Source organism: Balaenoptera physalus (assembly GCF_965194825.1).
Source record: "Balaenoptera physalus genome assembly, chromosome: 8".
Classification (NCBI taxonomy): domain Eukaryota; kingdom Metazoa; phylum Chordata; class Mammalia; order Artiodactyla; family Balaenopteridae; genus Balaenoptera; species Balaenoptera physalus.
In genome coordinates this window covers 54458747-54478362 of record NC_138887.1, presented here as the reverse complement: position 1 = coordinate 54478362, position 19616 = coordinate 54458747, and the positions used below count along the sequence as shown (strand labels likewise).

Here is a 19616-nt window from a genome sequence, read left to right as displayed (position 1 = left end):
TCATATCCATGTCCCTGTTCTGCCCCTTCACAACAATGTTAACAAGAACCATTTAAACATCCCCTCTATGCCTCAGTTCTTTCATCTGGACAAAAAACATTAACAGTACCCATTTCAAAAGGTTGTTAAGAGCATTTGCTATAGTACCTAGCATAAAATAAGTGCTGAAAATCGTTGGCTGTTATTATTGTTGTTTTTGTTATTTTTATTAGTAGTATTAGTCATGTGAGAGATCTTATGAGACATAGCAAGGAATTTTTATATTAATTTAGAAGCAGTGGAAAACCAAGAAACAGATTTGAATGGGGAATAACATGATAAACAATTTAGAACAATCATTCAAACAGCCCCATAAAGAATAAATCTGAGAGGGGCAAGATTGAAGGCTGGAGGTCAGTTAACAGGCTGTTGCAATAATCCAGACAACAGTTGGGGTGCCTAGGACAGTGGTAATGAAGATAAAAGGACACGTATGAAGGATAATGAGAGGTAGAATTCAAATGTTTTGGAACTTGATTTGCTTTGGGAGTGAGATAGAGAATGAGTCCAACTTTATACGAGGTTTAGAGAATGAGGAAATGATATGCATTTTCAGAGACTGAAACCTTAGCAGATGGAGAAGGACTGGCTGGAAAAAGAATTTGTGAATGTGAAATATCATCGACATCATCGACATTTAAGGGACCTCTGACTGAATATACAGATCTGAAATGCAGGAAAATGAATAATTAAACACAGGGCTAGAGAATATTTTGTGTCCCTAGCAAATGAAGGCTATGTGAAGCCATCAGCATTTTTTTTTTAAAGAAGTCCAATTACCTATGTACAAAAATCTAAAAATCATCAATAGAATCTTGAATCCTGCAGAAGAAACTTAGAAGCAGCAGCCAAAAATGAAAAAGGATAAAAGAAAAACAAGATGTTACAGAATCCACTGGATAAGACTCCTTCTAGAAAAAATAGTATCAGACAAGAGAGTCAAGTGGTGCAATAAATAAGGTAAGGACTGATAAATGTCTTGTGGATTTCCCATAGGAAGGTCACTGAGGACTTCACCGAGAGCGGTTCCTACGGAAGGGTGGGGCAGAAGTCAAAATGCAGTGAACTGAGGAATGAGAAGATAAATTATTTTAAAGAAGTTTGGCTCCAGGGTAACCTTGGGTTTAGAACTGTTTCTTTGTTTTTGTTTTAATGGAAGGAACATGTATCTGTTAATGGGGGAGGGGGAAGGGGGGAAGAGAACCAGACCTCAGGAGAGGAAATAGTCTCAGTGAGAAGATAGCTACAGATGCAAGATTCTTTGAAGGTTTGGTGCTTGGAAGATAGGAATGTTCCCATATTGGAGTATATAATTATACTCTGAAGTTAGAAATAAGACCATATTTAAGAGTGGAGGTGAAAATGGTGGGGTTAGACCAGTGGTTCTCAACCAGAGGATGATTTTGTCCCCCCTCCAGGCAACATTTAGCAATGTCTGGAGACATTTTGTTTGCTACAACTAGGGGGTAAAATACTGTCATCTAGTGGGTGGAAGACTGGGATGCTGCTAAACAGTGTCCAAGGCACAGGACAGTCCCTCACAATATCTAGTCCAAAATGCCAATAGTGCCAAGGTTAAGAAACCTGGGTTAGACATTTAAGGAGAGAGGAAAAGGTTTAAAATATCCACTGAGGAGAATGGGGAGCTCACAGTGGAATCACGGTACGCTTGCTTTACAACATTCAGGGCCCAGTGAAGAATGAAGACCAGTATTTTTAAAGTACAATAATCTACACTGTTGTATACTTTTCTCCAGCAGTGTTAAGACTGAATATAGGCTCAGAGAAGTGAAAAGTTAGACTGATAACATGAATGAGGTTTTACTAACTGGGTTTAATAGAAGGACAAGGGAATTAAAGTTATTGGTAAGAGATCCATGATCCACTGAAGTGATGGATCATGGTATCTAAGTAAAGTGTGAAACAAAAGGTAGCTGAAAGAGAGAAGACAGTGGGATTAGAGTTTCCTATAAAATTTAAATATGTGCAGTGAGAGTAATTTAGTATAAGATAAGGAAAGGTAAAATATTGTGGTCAGAAGTTAAGAAATAGCCTTAGTATTTATTTTTCAGCACAGTTAAGATGATGGCTATATCCAGACTGGGCCCAACAGGTAGGTAGATGAAGTGCACTGAAAACAACGGACACTGGAAATGAGAAGGACAGGACCTGAGAAGTGAAGGCACTGAAAAAAAAATCACAGAGCGCCAGTTACACACCATTGTGTGTATCCCTAAATTCCACATCATATCATTATTTAAACAATGATTTGAAAACATACATGGACCCAATGTATCACTGCAGCACTACATACAACAGCCAGGACACAAAAGCAACCTAAATGTCCATCAACAGATGAATGGATTAAAAAGATGTGGTAGGGCTTCCCTGGTGGCGCAGTGGTTGAGAATCTGCCTGCCAATGCAGGGGACACGGGTTCGAGCCCTGGTCTGGGAGGATCCCACATGCCACGGAGCAGCTGGGCCCGTGAGCCACAATTACTGAGCCTGCGCATCTGGAGCCTGTGCTCTGCAACAAGAGAAGCTGCGACAGTGAGAGGCCCGCGCACCGCGATGAAGAGTGGCCCCCGCTTGCCACAACTAGAGAAAGCCCTCGCACAGAAACGAAGACCCAACACAGCCATAAATAATAAATAAATAAAAAATTAAAAATAAAAAGATGTGGTATATACATATATAATGGAATACTACTCAGCCATAAAAAAGAATGAAATAATGCCATTTGCAGCGACGTGGATGGACCTCAAGATTGTCATACTGAGTGAAGTACGTCAGACAGAGAAAGACAAATATCATATGATATCGCTTATATGTGGAATCTTAAAAAATGGTACAAATGAACTTATTTACAAAACAGAAATAGAGTCACAGATGCAGAAAACAAACTTATAGTTACCAAGGAGGAAAGGGGGGGAGGGATAAATTGGGAGACTGGGATCGACATATATACACTACTATATATAAAATAGATAACTAGTAAGGACCTATTGTATAGCACAGGGAACTCTCCTCAATACTCTGTAATGGCCTATATGGGAAAAGAACCTAAAAAAGAGTGGATATATGTATATGTATAACTGATTCGCTTTGCTGTACAGCAGAAAGTAACACAACATGGTAAATCAACTATACTCTAATAAAAATTAGAAAAAACCACACAAAACAATGAATAAACAAATTTCTCTCTTAAAACAGAGCTGGGAGACCAGAAGGGGGAGCCCTCACACCCTGCAACTACAGCTGAGCCCAACAAGAAGAAACGGTCCTCTTCTCTCCTGGCGAGGACTCAGCAAATAGAAACCATGGGCTGTCTATGTACTCTAGCCCTCCCAACTTCCTTGCTCCTTCTATAAAAGTGTCCCTCCCTTGCTATGCGGGGACTTGCATGTGGCTTGTCATGGTTGCAGACCCCAAATTTCAATTGTCTGTTTATCCTGAAGAAACCTATCTTTGCTGAAGAGATACCTGGCAGTCTATTTGTTTTAGATCAATAATTACCAAACACATACAGGAAAAGCAGCAACAAAAAGAGACTGTCATAATAATTGTAACAAAAAGGACTCTTTGTAGAATCTAACACTGGGAAGACCAAGGAATGAGTCACACAGGATGCATCAGTTGGGTGTTCAACAAGAGTGTAGAACCCAGCTCTCTAAACCTAGGGTTGATAGCCAAAGTCCCAGTAACACTCTTTCAGGGTTCCATCTTATTGGCTTCTGCACTGAATGGATAAAGCATGAACGAAATTATCCAAGAGTAGAAGACAATTTTTCAGGCAAAACGTTGCCTCACGAGGTCAGACAATGGGAAGTTATCTACACTTAAATATCCTGCAGGAGGCAGCAGAGAAATTAGGGCACAGAACTTAGGAACAGATTCTTAACAGGTGGATTTGAGATAGAAAGCAAAGAACAAGGTGCTAAAAATTCCAGCAACAGAGGAGGAATACTCAGAAAGTCTACGAATAAAGGCAACTTGGAAAAGAAGATTGTAGTATAACCTTTACACCCAAGAGACAGTTGAGGTGGCTGCCATTTCTTTCCAGCTTTAGATTGTTGCTCCAAACGCTACTGGTAGAATTTAGCACTGACTGTCATCAAAACGACCATGGGGAGCTTGTTAAAAACTGAAATTCCAGAACTTATCCCAGATGATTCACTAAATATTTACACATTCCAGGAATCTATGTATTTAACAGTTCATGTATTTAATACAGGACTGAAATTTGGGAACTCGTAGTATCTACTACTTAATAATGTCACACCTTCATCTCACCTGATGAGATGTTAACAATAGATGTCATTGTTAAGTCTCTTATAGCTCATATTCATTGAAAACTTACGGTATGGCAGATGCTTTTCTAAGCACATTGAAATACATTTTTAAAGTTCAGTTGTCCCAACAACTTTACAGTGCAGTTGTTATTAACATTTTCAATTTAAGATAAGGAAATTAGGCAATAAAACAGACATCTGAGCACTGGCAATCTGATACCAGAGCCTGTTCTCTTTGCTGACTGTGCTATCATGATAGAACTAGCTTACTAAAATAAACCTTTTCCTTTCGCTTTCAACTGGAATTATGTATGTTGTTAAAAAGCCATGACATGTTGATCGTAAACCCAGGCAGTTACACATTTTAATGAAAACAAGGAAACTGATGAAAACAATAAAATCAGCTTGGCAAGCAAAACATTTCAAAGCACAAAACTGTCATAAAAATAATGGATGTCCTTAGGGGTAAAAGTAGTAAATAATTCCTATACACCTCCTCACACTCACAGCTACTTCTTGCATTTCCTTAACCCTAATATTAAATATGAGGTTGACTTGGACATTGATCAGTTCAAAAAAGGGAGGGGGGGGCAAGAAACATCCATTCACTTCTTCAATATCATAATTATCCTATCTTTTGCATATCTGTTTCTCTCTTTTCTTCCTCTCTCTTCTTAATCTCTTTCTTTTCTTCCTGTATTCAACAAACTTTAGTAAGCACCTAGCATGTGCTGGGCACCGTGGCTCTCAAGACAAGTGTCAACCTCACGCAGGGGCTCATGTGCACCAGGGCGGGGGGTGGCTTTCTAAAGAAGTCACACTGACGCTGAATTTTAAAGGAGAAATAGAACTCGGAGAATGAAGGTGGGGAGGAAATCCAGAAGAGGAGTGGAGAAGGGGAACGAATTGTATTTCAAGTCAAAAGTGATGGCAAAACAGAGGATTTCATTACAGCAAAATAAGAAAATTAGCTTGAAAGTACTTTTATGCCTTCTCAAGGAAAGCATCTTTGTACGATAAAAATCTGTGGCAATCAAATGTATGTTATCAAACTGGATCTTTGAATACTTACATTTAATTCATTTTTTAGCATTTCTTCAAGACGATGACCTACATGTTCTTCATCTTCTTTTGTGTCCATAACTACACAAATTTGTTGTGAAATTCTTTCTGAGATAAAAAAGAAAAAAAATTTTAAGTTTCAAACAGAATATGGAACAAAGGCCTAGTATGCTGAAACCTATACTAACCCGCTGTTCATAACTATTGAACAAGAATAGGGAGGTGTGGCCTTTGGGCCAAGTGGAGTGACTTGGACTGCACAGAGATGTCCTGGACTCAACTGACCATCCAAGCCAGTAAATCTATGTATTTAACGTTTTGTGGGTGGGTAAACAGGACATCATGTAAGCAACAGAAATAAGAGATCTTTGGATATATCTGAAGAGAGTAACTGCAGGTGACAGCTACTTGGCTCAAGAATTCAATCCTTCCACATTTACAAGAAATCTCCCAGAATCTGATGGAATCCCATCTCCCAGGCAGATCCTCTGGTTAGGCCATAAGATGTCTCCTGCGTACAGCTCACTGTGCCACCTGGTGCCCTGGCTACGCACAGCATTTTCCTTGCCATTCCAGTCAATTCAATTAAATTCCTGCCTGTTTAACTATTATCACAACAAATGAAAATAGCCAAAAATAGATTTTCTTCAAATTTGGAAGGCTTGAGATGATATAATTTAAAATCACAAGCTGTATGACATAGTGATATTCACCTTTGTAAACCCTGGATGCACTCTCCCCAAATATGTGCAGTCCTCCTTTACAGTAAACAGATCTAAAATACTACGAAATGGCTATATTGCTGCCAGTTAAGAACACATTTCATGGTATTATGTCATGGATTTTTTCAAAAGCCTAATTTTAAATAGGAGTCCCAAACCAAAAGTTAGTTTAACTTATGACCTAGCTGCTTCTTACACAGGCAACTCCACATAACAGGCTCTTTAGAAACACTGTTCTAGCAATAGTTAATGATTCTTCCAAAAAAAGCTGGGGCGGACCAAACTTTTTTTTCTTTTTCAATAAATCATAGCTGTTTTATTAATTCTAAGAGATATTTTTGTTTTGTTTTGGTTTGGTTTGGTTTGTTTGGGCTCGCCACGCGGCATGTGGGATCTTAGTTTCCCAACCACGGATCAAACCCACGTCCCTGCATTGGAAGTGTGGAGGCATGGAGTCTTAACCACTGGACCACCAGGGAAGTCCAAAACATTTAAAATAATAACGTCACCAGTTAATGGTATTCCTGTTACTACCTACCTCCCACTTAGCAATAATAGTATATGTTCCAAGAGCCAAACCCGATATTCACACCATTTCTCATGATGACCCTGCAAACAATATTATTGTGAATCTATGTGACAGATTCAGGAAACGACTTCAGAGAAACAAAGTAACTTGCCCAAGATCACAGGGTTATGAGTAGAAGAAAAAGAATTCAAATCCAAAGAAATTAAGCTTACGAACACACAGCTATTCTATGGCACTAAAATGAAAGGAAAAAGACATCTGACATGAATTGAACATCAAGCATTTTCATATGAGAGGTCCTAATGCTTCATAGTTATTATCCTATTTAATGCCTCAAAATAAATATGTATTATAAGCTATGTATTATAGTTCCTGTTTTTACTCACAAGGTACTTAAATCCAGGTCTTCCCAAAGCTTCTGCCTTTTCTATCATGCCTCCTACCTTACAATAATTTCTGTAAAAGAATGTGAAACGGTCTTCACTCTTTTATACTCTACAAATTCAAGAAAACTAATATAAGCGTAGTAATTCAAATGGATTAAGAGGACACTTCTCTGCTGGATACAGATCTGCTACAATTATATTATCTTAAAATCATTTCATTTTTTATCATTTTTCATCATTTCACTTTTAGGACTGTGTTCACCCATCAGTAAGGTTCCTACCAACTTGAAAATGCCTATAATTTTAAGTTACACAAGCCTAATAAAATTAAATATAATTAAGAACACAAATGGATGGTACAGATATTAAGTGCTATGGAACATCACTGTGATTAGAAAGGTAAATTGGTTGACAAGATTAAGTAAATCTTTATGCTAAAATGAGCTAGGCGCTCACTCTTGAAAGGTAAACTTTGCTTAGTAGAGCCAAGGGGCTTGAAAGTGATTAAGAGAAACAAGATTTTTTAAAAATTTAATGTATTGGGGTAGAAGGAGTACAAGCATAAACTTATTGTGACAAGAGACAAGATAAGTACTCAAAAAGTCATGGAATGATTTAGCAGTGAGCTATGAAGTGGTATACTCAGTGAAGCCAGAACATGAAGGTCCCATGCTTTCCTGAATACCTAGAGTGTCCTGAAAGCTTTAGATGTAACTATAGTATGAGCAGTAGCTTTTGAAAACCAAGTTAATTCAAATGTATGTATTGTATTCTCTTAAATATTTGGAGAAATTTGGACTTTGTAATGTCCTAGCAAAAATCCAGTTACATTTCCAAATGCTTCTTTCACACACACCAAAAACATTATAATAAAAAACTTAATGTGTAAGTAATTTACTACATATATAATATGATGGCACCACAATAATTCTGACTAATTTATAAAATAATGCATAAACAATAGTTTTTAAAACAAAACACAACATATGCAGATTTCCCTTCCTTGTTTCATCATATATCCTTTATAGAATTCCAAGCTCTATCAAATGTAAATCAACAATAAATTAAAACTGACATTATCCCCCTCCAAAACTGAGATACAGTTAGCCCTTGAACATGGGTTTGAACTGCAAAGTGTCCACTTATACACAGATTTTTTTCAATAGGAAATAGTACAGTGCTGTATGATCCTCAGTTGGTTAAACCCACAGATAGGGAGGGCTGACTAAAAATTATATGTGGATTTTCAATTTTGTGAGGGTCAGTGCCTCTAACACCCATGTTGTCCAAAGATCAACTGTATAAATAAAATTAAGTAACTCAAAATCAATTTGGCATTAATTTTTTGCCATGTGTCAGCTGTTCTAAATAGCTTTTTGTTTGGGAATCTTTGCTTGAGGGATCTTAGTTCCCCTATGAAGAGATGGAACGGGGGCCCCCTGCAGTGGAAGCGCGGAGTCCTAACCACTGGACCGCCAGGGAAGTCCCTCACCTGCTTTTTGGACAAAAATGACATCTTTAAAATCGCAAGCCTTTCAATTATAAACATAATATATTCCTCTGTTTATTGAGATCTTCCTTAATTTTTCTCAGTGTTTTATAGTCTCCAGTGTAGAGTCTTTTTGCAATTTTTGTTAAATTTCTAAGAAACATTATTGATGCTATTGTAAATTATATCTTTAGTTGCATTTTCTACTTGTTGATGTACAAAAATATCTTAAGATGTCTATACAGTCTTTGCATTTAGTAACTGCTAAATTCACTTATAAATTCTAAGGGTTTACAAGTTATTTCAGATTTTTTATATATACAAACATGTCAATTGTGAACAAAATTTTAATTCCTTTTTTCCAGATCATAATTTTTTAATCTGATAATGCAACTTTTAGAATTTTGCTTCTATGTTCATGATAAAAATTAGCCTGTAATTTTACTCTTATAAGGTCCTCGTCAGAGGTTTATTAAACATCTACACTGCCTTCATGTAGTGGGTTGGAAAGTTCTCTCTTTTTCTATTTTCTGAAGAAATGTGTATGACTGGTGTTATTTCTTCTTTTCAATCGTTTTGTAAAATTCACTGGTAAAAGCTTTCTGTCTTTGTGGTAGCAGTTTTAATTAGATTCAATATCTTAAATGGATGAACAACTTTTCCTAGTTGTATTTGCCTATGAATGTGTTCATTTAACCTAAATTTAAGTCTATTAGCATAAAGCTTTGGACTGAATGTTTCTGTTCCCCCAAAATTCATGTTGAAGCTTTAACCCCCCTATGTGATGGTATTAGGAAGTAGAGTCCTTGGGAGGTAATTAGGTTTAGATGAGATCGTGAAGTGAAGATCATCTCATAGGGTGAAGTCCACGTGATGGGATTAGTGCCCTTATAAAAAGAGGAAAAGACACCAGACCTTCCTCTCACATCCATGTGAGGATTCAGCAAGCAGGTAGCTGTCTTCAAGCCCTGAAGAGAGCCCTTATCTGGAAAATGAATCAGCTAGCACCTTTATCTTGGAATTCCCAACTTCCAGAACTGTGAGAAATAAATTCCTGTTGTTTAAGCCAGCCAGTCTATGGTATTTCATTATGGCAGCCCAAGCTGATGAACAAAGTTGCTCACATCTCATTGCAATGTCTATAGGATCATCACTGATGCTCTTTTTTCATTTCTGATAATAATTATTTGAGCCTTCAATATTTTTCATGATCACTTTTGCCAAGGTTTTATCAATTTTATTAACATTTTCAAAGAAAAGTTGTGTTGATTCTCTCTTATGCTTGTCTTCTAACTCATGAATGTTTACTATTTTCTTCAATATCTTCTTCATTCTACTATCTATAGATTTAGTTCACTGTTCTTTTCTAATTTCTTACAAAAGAAAAAAATAGTGGGCTTTTGTGCTTTTCCTTTATTCTAATACAGTCAACCCTTGAACAATACAGGTTCGAACTGCGAGAGTCCACTTACACCTGTTTTTTTCAATACGTACATAGTACAGTACTACATGAGTGTGACTGGTTAAATCTACAGATGCAAAACTGTGGACACAGAAGGCCAACTGTAAAGTTATCCACAAATTTTACACTGTAAGGAGGGTCAGGTTCCAAACCCCATGTTGTTCAAGGGTCAACATTTAAGGCTCTAAATTTTCCTCTAATTACAGCTTTATTTACACATCAAATATTGTGATATTTTTCAGTTTAAATTATTTCATTTTCAATTTAAAAGATTTCATTCATTTTTTTTCTCACTTTATACACTTCTAGTTTCCGCTGTGATTTCTCATTTGACTCATGGATTATTAATTTTATTGTCTTTATTAGTCTGCTATTGTGCAAGAAGTTGCCATAAATTTAACAGATTAAAACACCCACTGAATATCTCACAATTCTATAAGATAGAGAGGAGAAAGCTAGAGAGAGAGAGAAAGAGCAAAAGACAGCATGAGCATACACAAGAAGAAATGATAATGAGCTCACACATAAAGAAATGATAGAGCAAATGGGGCAAAATGTAAAAAATCAGTGAACTGGTGATCTGGGTAAAAGACAGATGGAAGTTATATGTACTATTCTTGCATCTTTGAAGTTTAAAAGTATACTAAAATAAAAAAATATTCTAACCCCCCCAAGAAACAAATAAGATACAATTAAAAATAGATTTATATACACACACATACACACACATAAATAGAAGACTTTAAAATTCATCTCTCTAAAGTTTTAATTACGTGAGGTGATGGATCTGTTACCTAACCTTATTTGTGATAATCATTTCACAATATATGCATGTAACAAACCATCATACTGTACAACTTAAAATGTTTTACATCAATTATATCTCAATAAAGCTGGATAAATTTATTAAAAAATTAATTCTGTTCATTAAAGATCAACTGAGCAAAACATAATTAAAGACCTAGATTCAAGACAATGTAACAATAATGAACAAAGTCAATCTTTTATCATGTTGGTTTCTGTATTGTCTGCTGACTTCTTGCAATTCCCAGTTACTTGTATTCCACATGGAAGTCTGTGCCAGACTGGCCACTTTCTAATAGTGTCTACAGTCCATATCAATATCATTTAGCACCAACAATGATAAATTTTCTATCCGGCTACGGTCATTTAAAGTCTAAACTAGGTTCAACTGGTTCTCAAACATGGCTGCACTTAAGAATCAACTCTCAGTATCTTTTTGTTTTGCCTTTATTTTTTTAAAATACATATGCTTATAACTCACCCAACAAAATTCTCGCCTGTACTTTCTGAAGCTCCAAAAGTGATTCTAATGTTCAGCCAGGTTGAAAACCTCTGCTTACTCACTGCACTGATTTTCTATAATGTGAGGTTTATAAAAGGTTTCTCTATCTTAAAAAAAACATAAAAATTACCTACGATAGCTGATTAATCCCATCAAAATGGTGTAAGTCTTTTTGAGTATAATAATTTGGGGATAATTCGGGGATAATTTTGTAGTTTTCTCTCATCTCCATATTGTGGCAACTGAAGGATGACGAATTTAGGGAGAAAAAAAATGTGTTGGGTTACTCATTTCCCTTTGATATTTCAGTGTGAAATTTTTAAAGAAACCCCAACCCACTCAACTCCTACTCTGATCTGCATGGCTCACTGGAGTTTACAATTTAGCCATTTCGTGCCCAATATTTTAAAGGCAATATTATAAGAATAAAATGCAATGTTTATATTTCAATTATAAGTATGAGGCACTTCTTGGGTATCCAATATTTGTTAAATTATTGAGGTAAATGCAGTTTTTCAAAATCTTATACAAATTCTGTATCTGAAAATAGTATATTCATACTTTGACAGCATTTTACATGTATGAAACGAGATGAGAGACTAACAATTACTATGTAAAGCCAAATTTTCTATAAGGAGTTTATAAGTATCTAAAAGAAAAACAGGAGACATGGGAATAATAAAAGATACTACATGAGGATTAATGAAGATTGTATGAATTAATATGTGTAAAGTTATGCAGAATGCTTTGTACAAGTATATCCCCAATAAATATTCACAGAATAAATGCTATCATGGTCATATACATTCATTATGAATATAAGTTAAGATTCCTTTTATCTTACCAAAATACAACCCATCTCTAATTCCAAATGGTGCCTTGTGGTCTTAACATTTCAGAGTTTGATAAACAATCCCTATCAACGTTGTCCCACTGCTTTTCAAGTTTCAAAGTTTCACCAAATATGCAGTAGTTTTATATAGTAATGGAATACACATCTTGAGTAATCAATAGTCCCGTTTTCATCACTTAAATCCTCTGAAGCTAAAATGGATACCTTCTAGCTCTAATCGTTCATATCTTTAGTTTGTCCACTAGACCTAGGCTGAAACATCTTACATGATTTCTATTAATGATTCCACAAACATGCACTGACAGGCTTAACTGAAAATGTTGATGTACTTAAGATCTTCATCAAAAACAGGCATCTGCCATAACTGTACTTGTACCATGCAGATGGAAGGCCAAAATGGGAAAGAATGTAAGCTGTAGGAACAGGGCTCAAATAAATTGAACCTCCTCTCTTCCACAGTTATTCTAGTATCCCCCAACTCACGAAGACGGGAAAAAAGGCACATTATTTAAAATTCACTTTCTTCATGAAACACAAAACACTTTCCAATCATTAATATGATTAATCCTTATTATTTCTCAATGCAAACAAAGTATTTAACAACTTCCTTGAGGTTAATGATGAAATCAAAAGAAAAAAGAAGTCTTTAGAATTCTTGATCTGCTGTTCTAACTATTAATAAAGCACTTCTTAGAAACATTTAGAGTTTAAAATAAAAACAATAGCACTGGGGAAAAACCATAAAGTCATTTCACTTCCTGGAATCATAAACACTCTAAAACAAGAATCTACTCTTTGTTCTCACCCCAAAAAAGACCTAAGGATAAATTGGAAAAACATTGAAATTAATTTTAAATCATACCTGACCAGTCAACTTGATGACTAATATTATTCTCTGAGTTTTAGTTTTCATACTACCCTCTCTTTTAAACAGCTTTTAAAAAATCTTTCTAAAAGGCACCTGTGTCACATGATGAAATATTTTGATATCTAAACCACTAGGGTACATCCCTCCCCTCAAAATCATTTTTAACAAGTACTCTGATTTACACTGAATAACTTCATTTATATATCACATCTAGTGTCGCACAGCTCTCATAGTGACAACATAAAATTCAAACTGGAACATAACTTGGAAATCGACAGGTTAGAATTAAAAGCTGTAAGCATTAATTAATAAGCTCAAAATTTTCAGTTAATACCTCATCCCCATGCATGACAACTTCTAAATGGTCAAAGAATATGTATGATTGCCAATAATTAATAATAATGCCAAAAATAAATAACGTGCAACTTGATTTTACTTTACTGGCTATAATGATTAATTTTGTATGTCAACTTGCCTGGGACACAGGGTGCCCAGATATTTGCCCAAACATAATTTGGGTATTTGTCATGGTATTTTTAGATGAGTTTAACATTTATATCTGTAAACTAAGTAAAGCAGATTGCTCTAATGTGCGTGGGCCTCATCCAATCATTTTAAGATCTGAATAAAAGAAAACGTTGACCCTCCCCCCAAGTAAGAGATGATTCTCCTGTATAACAGCCTTCAAACTGAAACATGGCTCTTCCTGATTCTACAGTAGTCTGCCGGCCTTTGGACTTGAACTGGGACATTGGCTTTGTAGATTTTGGACTTGTCAGTCTTAATAATCTGTAATCATGTAAGCCAATTCCTTATTGTGTGTGTATATATCTCATCTGTTGTGTTTCTCTGGAGAACTCTAACTAATTCACTGGCAAAAAAATTTTAAGCACTCTTCAACAGATAACTCATAATTCTAAAGTCCTGACCAGAGGATTCCCACCTCCATATATTTTATACAGGGCAACATATAATCACCCACAACACGTTGGGCTTTACACCTCATTCTTCAGCCACCAAATAATACCACCTACAATTCCCTGGACACATCATGATCTTTGCAATAATGTTCATGATCCCCCCGCCTGCAGTGCCATTACATTTCCTTGTCTAATTCTCCAATAAGGACTACATCAAGCATCATCTGCATTAGTAACTCTAGGCAAATGTTTTAGATGTATTTTGGTGAGAGGAGAAGAAAAATGGAGGGAGGAACAGAACCACCAGGAAGAATTTTGTGAAACTACAGTACCCCCCCATCTCCAAACCCCCAGTTCTGATACATAATGATATCTCTCTCAAACACGTATAACCACACAACTAGGATTCTCCTTATATCCAGGTAATCAATGCATTGCTGAATTTTAGTGTTCATGGGAAAAGGCCCCTCAGTGTAGTTTCAGAAGTGGAAAGAAATCCACATGCACTGTGACCCTAGTAAGTCTATTGGCAAAGTAGATGGTCAGATAGTACACACCAACAGAGCCATATCAGTTCCTTACAGCCAGCAATCATTCTGGTTGTCAGTGCATTCATTCTGATTATTTAGTACTCATGACATTCTATAATTATTGCTAATATTGCTTTGGCTGTTTACTATGGCAGATACTTTTATACATTATTTCATTTAATCATCACAACAACCAAGGAGAGAAATTATTCTCCCCATTTTACAGATGAGTTAAGTGAGGCTATAAAGCCACTAAGTTGCCCAAGGTCATACTGCCATGAATTGTGAACTTTAAGCTTTCTAACTCAAGTCCATGTGAAGTTAGCATACTAAATGATATTTTTCCCTCTCATACTGTTCTACATTTTTATTTTACTTTCATTATAGTTTTTACATTGGATTATATTATCTATTTCACTTTCTCTCCCACAAAATCACAAACTCCTAACTCTGTAACTTATAATTTCCCAACATTATCCCCAGGTTTTAGCACAGGGCACCAAGAAGGTATTGAACATTGATTAGTTTCCATCTCTGTGCTACAAGCATAACTAAAACACTGTTAGGGTGTGAACTGTGTCCCCCTCAAAATGTGTATGTTGGAGTTCTAAACCCCAGTCTCTGAGAATGTGGCTGTATTTGGAGATAGGCACTTTAAGAGCCAATCAAGTTAAAATGAAGACATTAGGGTGAGCTCTAATCCAACATGACTGGTGTCTTTATGAAAAGAAGAAATGTACACACAGACATGCACAGAGGGAAGACTCTGTGAAGACACAGGTAGAAGACGGCCATCCACAAGTCAAGCAGAAAAGCATCAGAAAAATCCAACCCTGACAAAATCATGATCTTAGACTTCCAGCCTCCAGAATTGTGAGAAAATAAACTTCTGTTGTTTAGGCCACCCAGTTTTTGTACTCTGTTATGAACTAATATACAAATTCTCTTATCTAAAATTTGTTGAATAAAAATTAGCATTGTTGAATAAAAGACTATATCTCATATCTCATTTTCTAGAAGAGGATGCAAAACAAATTTGTGAATATAAGGAAGTAACTAGATATCTAGAAAGAGATCAGGAAATTATATCAGGAGAATCTAACTTCAGAGAAAGGAAATTTAAAAATGCAACAATTTTGCTTCAAAACAAATAACTTTAAATATAAAAACATTCCTAACTTGGAAATAGCCAGGCTAAAATACTTATCTTAAATCTCTGTTTTCTAGAATAAAAAGTAAAAAATAAGGTCAGCCTTAAAAAAATGCCTTCAATACAACGTAACTCCAAGTTTTGTAGACTTAACATTTAAGAATCATATTCACTTTACTACGTACACACACATTATTTTCTCTTCCATTTAAGAATATATAGATATACATACATTTACTAGTTTCCATATGGAAAGAAGTAGAAAATATTTAATTATGCACATGAAGGTGACCTATGATTAAGAGAATTTTCTTGAAAGAAACATCTCAATTCATTTGCAGTATTCTGCTCAATACCAACACTAAAAATTATTCATTTAAGAGAGAAAAAAAAGGGAATTCTTGAAAAGTGGCACTGACAGCAAAGGAACACTTTTTTATTTCTAAGAAGCCCCATATAGAAACAAAATTGAATAGCAAAATCAAAAACTCAGGGACAACATTTTCAATAAACTTAGATACAAAGGTTTCATCATAACACTCATGATGCAGTCAAATGAAAACAAACCAACAACAATGATGCAAGACCTGAAATACTGGACTCTATCTGGGAACAAATAGAGGGATCAGTAAAACAGGGTGTCTGACAGATTGGTTAACAGAAGAACCTTAAAGTTTGCCAACAGATAGTCACTGAAAATTTAAGAAGAGCAGCCCTAACTGGAGGAGTTTTACCCACGAAAATAACTTTTTGTGGGGTTAATACAAGAGAACTTGGTTAGGTCTGAAGGAAAAGTGTACATACTGTGAAAATTGACACACCACCTTCAGCATAGGGTCCAACTAAAAGAGAACTTGGAAGTGGAATCAAAATTACACAGGACGGGCTTCCCTGGTGGCGCAGTGGTTAAGAATCCGCCTGCCAATGCAGGGAACACGGGTTTGAGCCCTGGTCTGGGAAGATCCCACATGCCGTGGAGCAACTGAGCCCCTGTGCCACAACTACTGAAGCCCGCGCACCTAGAGCCCGTGCTCTGCAACAAGAGAAGCCACCACAATGAGAAGCCCACACACCACAATGAAGAGTAGCTCCTGCTCGCTGCAAGTAGAGAAAGCCTGCACGCAGCAATGAAGACCCAATGCAGCCAAAGTCAAAAGAAAGAGAAGATCCACCTGAAAGTGTGATAGGAGAACAGAGCCAGAAAAATATTAGAATTGTGCTTCCACATTTGTGGACACCACAAGAAGGCAACAAAAGAGGGAGATCTTTGAGCTATCGTCAAAACTGTCTTCCTCTTCAAATTCAAGAAAATTAACTTCACATCCAAATGAATAATGGAAAAATATCAAAGCCAAACCCCACACAAAATTATTATAAGCAAAAAGACAATAAGGAGCAGAATAACACCTTTAAAAATAATGACAACATGCCAGAAAGATGTGCCCATCAAACCAATCAAAACTGTAATCTACTTCAAAACAAGCTAAAAACCATTGAGCTAATGAAACAACACATGAAACAACCATTTGATTTGGAATTTTAAAAACTCAAATTAGGTTGCAGAACTCAGAAAAGAGCTCAAAATAGAAGAAAAGATCATTTAAGAAATGAAGACTATACTAGAAGTGACACACGTATAAAACTAACAAATAATACTTTAAGAGAAAAAGGTAAAAAAATTTTTTAAATAAACATTCAATATAAAGTAATAAATATTAAAGTTAGGTAAAGATGATCTAACATAAACATAATAGAAATCTATAAAGAAAAAAGAGACTACTAAAAATTACACAGAAACACCCATACACACACACAAGTACATCACATATCAATACCTGCAAATATTTACCAATAAAAATCAATACCAGACATTTTCTAGCAAAATTACTAGACTTAAAAAAATAATCATTCCTTTGGGCACATAGACAAAAAGAAAGAAACAGATAACAGAATAAAAATGAGATAATCTTTAGGACTTTACGTAAGAAAAATAGAGGAACATATTTAAGTTACGCCAGGGAAAATATATGAGCCAAAGATTTTACATTCCACAAAACTAACTTTCAAGTGTAAAGCACAAGCAGTTATCAATGTGAATTAAGTAAACAGTTTCCCAGGAAACTTTCCTAAGAAATGTACCAGAGCTCAAGCTTCGGATAACCAAAGTCTAGAGATACGTGAACAAAATTATCGATGAATAGCATAAAACAGAGTTACTAGCAGAACTGCGACTAAATAAGAGCTAAAGTTAAAACAGGACAGTGTATAACAGCTATACAACCTGAAAACATACAGTGTAAACAAAAAAATGGAGTAGGAGAGTAAATGGGGACAGTATATGTAGGAAAAATTGTTTAAACTTTTATGGAAATAACATTGGTTTATAGCATTAATATTGACACTTAGAGACCTAGGGTGTGCACTGTTGAATAAAACGAACGAACATTTACAAAATATTCTATTATTCCCTATAGCTTTGAGAACCATGATTCTCAATGTACGGGAAATAAGATACAACTTAATACTGAATTGGAAGTACCATTATGAACTTATGAAGTATTTCATCTTTATGAAACACACACACAAAATAATTGGTAACTTTAGAGAATGATGATTCTTTCGCTTGAAAACTGATAAAGAAAAATAATCAAGCATTTATTTTTGTCATATAAACTGTACCACTGGGTAAGTAAATAGTAGATGAGTAAAGTTTATTTATGAAAATACCTCAATACCTGAAAACTAATTAATAGAATTCAAATATATATATCATGATTCTGAGTCACCCACAAAACCTCTTAACAATACAGGCATTGAGTATCAATGGCTGCTATCATCACAAAATTATGTAACCAGGCATTAGGTGTCTCCTAACAAAAAACTCACACCATCTCTAGTCTTGAGAAAAAAGATGAAACTAAATCTGACCAAGCTTGTAGATCCAGCTATGACTTTGTAGATGACAGAAAAACGTAAAGAACTGTACCATGCATAAATATGCACCCATCAAAAAAAGAGAAGAAAAGCTACAAGTTACATGGCCTAAATTCAGCAAAAGACAAAATGCAAGCAAAATAAAGGGATAAGGAACCTGTAGGTTGAGATTTTAAATGTCGTTTAAAAAAATTATCACAACCAAACTGCAGTGTTGAGGGATGCACATTTGAGTGATAAAGTTCAAAAGAAATATGAGGAGGAGATTGCTATAAAATCTGGTTAGCTACTACAAAATACAGGAAAGGGCTTCTGAGGTACGTGGCAAAGTTCTCTTCATGATCTGGGTGATGTTATGCAGACATGTGCATTATTCTTTAAGCTACAAATTAGTTTTAGATTTCGGTATCTGTGGGTTATTTGACAATAAAAAGTTTTATGAATTAAAAAAAAAAATTACCTGAAAGTACACCAGTCTTTTCATCTGTACTTCTATTCATTCAGAAAGTACCTTTATGTATGATCAAGGGACAAAATTAGGTCTTCAGTATAGCACATAAGGATACAAAAAGGTCTGTAACATGCTATTAAAGCAATCAGTAAACTTTTTAAAATTTAACTTAGAGGAAAACTACCAATAACATGAAAAAATAAGAGCAATGGTATTTTTATTTATAAGGCTCTAAGCTTTAAGAGCTCAAAATATCTTAGGGAGTCCTTTAAATTCTAATGAATCAATGCAATATTACTAAATAATAGTTAGAAGATATTAGCCTCCTTTAAAGTAAAAAACAATTGAGGCCCAGAGTAACTCGGCCAAACCACTGGATTACTGCTCACTGAGTGACTGACAATTAATTATTATTATTATTCTGTGTTATGATAAGCATATATTAAATTCTAACCAAAATCTAGCCGGCAAAATCATCATGGCCTCATTAGAGATGATGATACAGATGACTCACCTGGGATTATACAGCCAGTAAACTCAGGAGCCAGGGTTCAAACCGGGCAACCCGGTCTGGAGTGAAGGCCCTCAACCACTCCACATGCTGACAGAATCAGTAAAGAA

General features: G+C 35.5%; 1 protein-coding gene across 3 annotated transcripts in view; it reads right to left on the bottom strand.

Moving 5' to 3' along the window:
* The window catches only part of CRPPA (CDP-L-ribitol pyrophosphorylase A), a 400424-nt gene that overhangs the window by 249994 nt on the left and 130814 nt on the right, over positions 1 to 19616 (bottom strand). For all 3 annotated transcript variants that reach the window (XM_082472756.1, XM_082472757.1, XM_082472758.1), the window contains exon 6: positions 5406 to 5503. In XM_082472756.1, coding sequence (XP_082328882.1) covers positions 5406 to 5503 — 98 coding nt within the window. The remainder of the gene's footprint in view (positions 1 to 5405; positions 5504 to 19616) is intronic.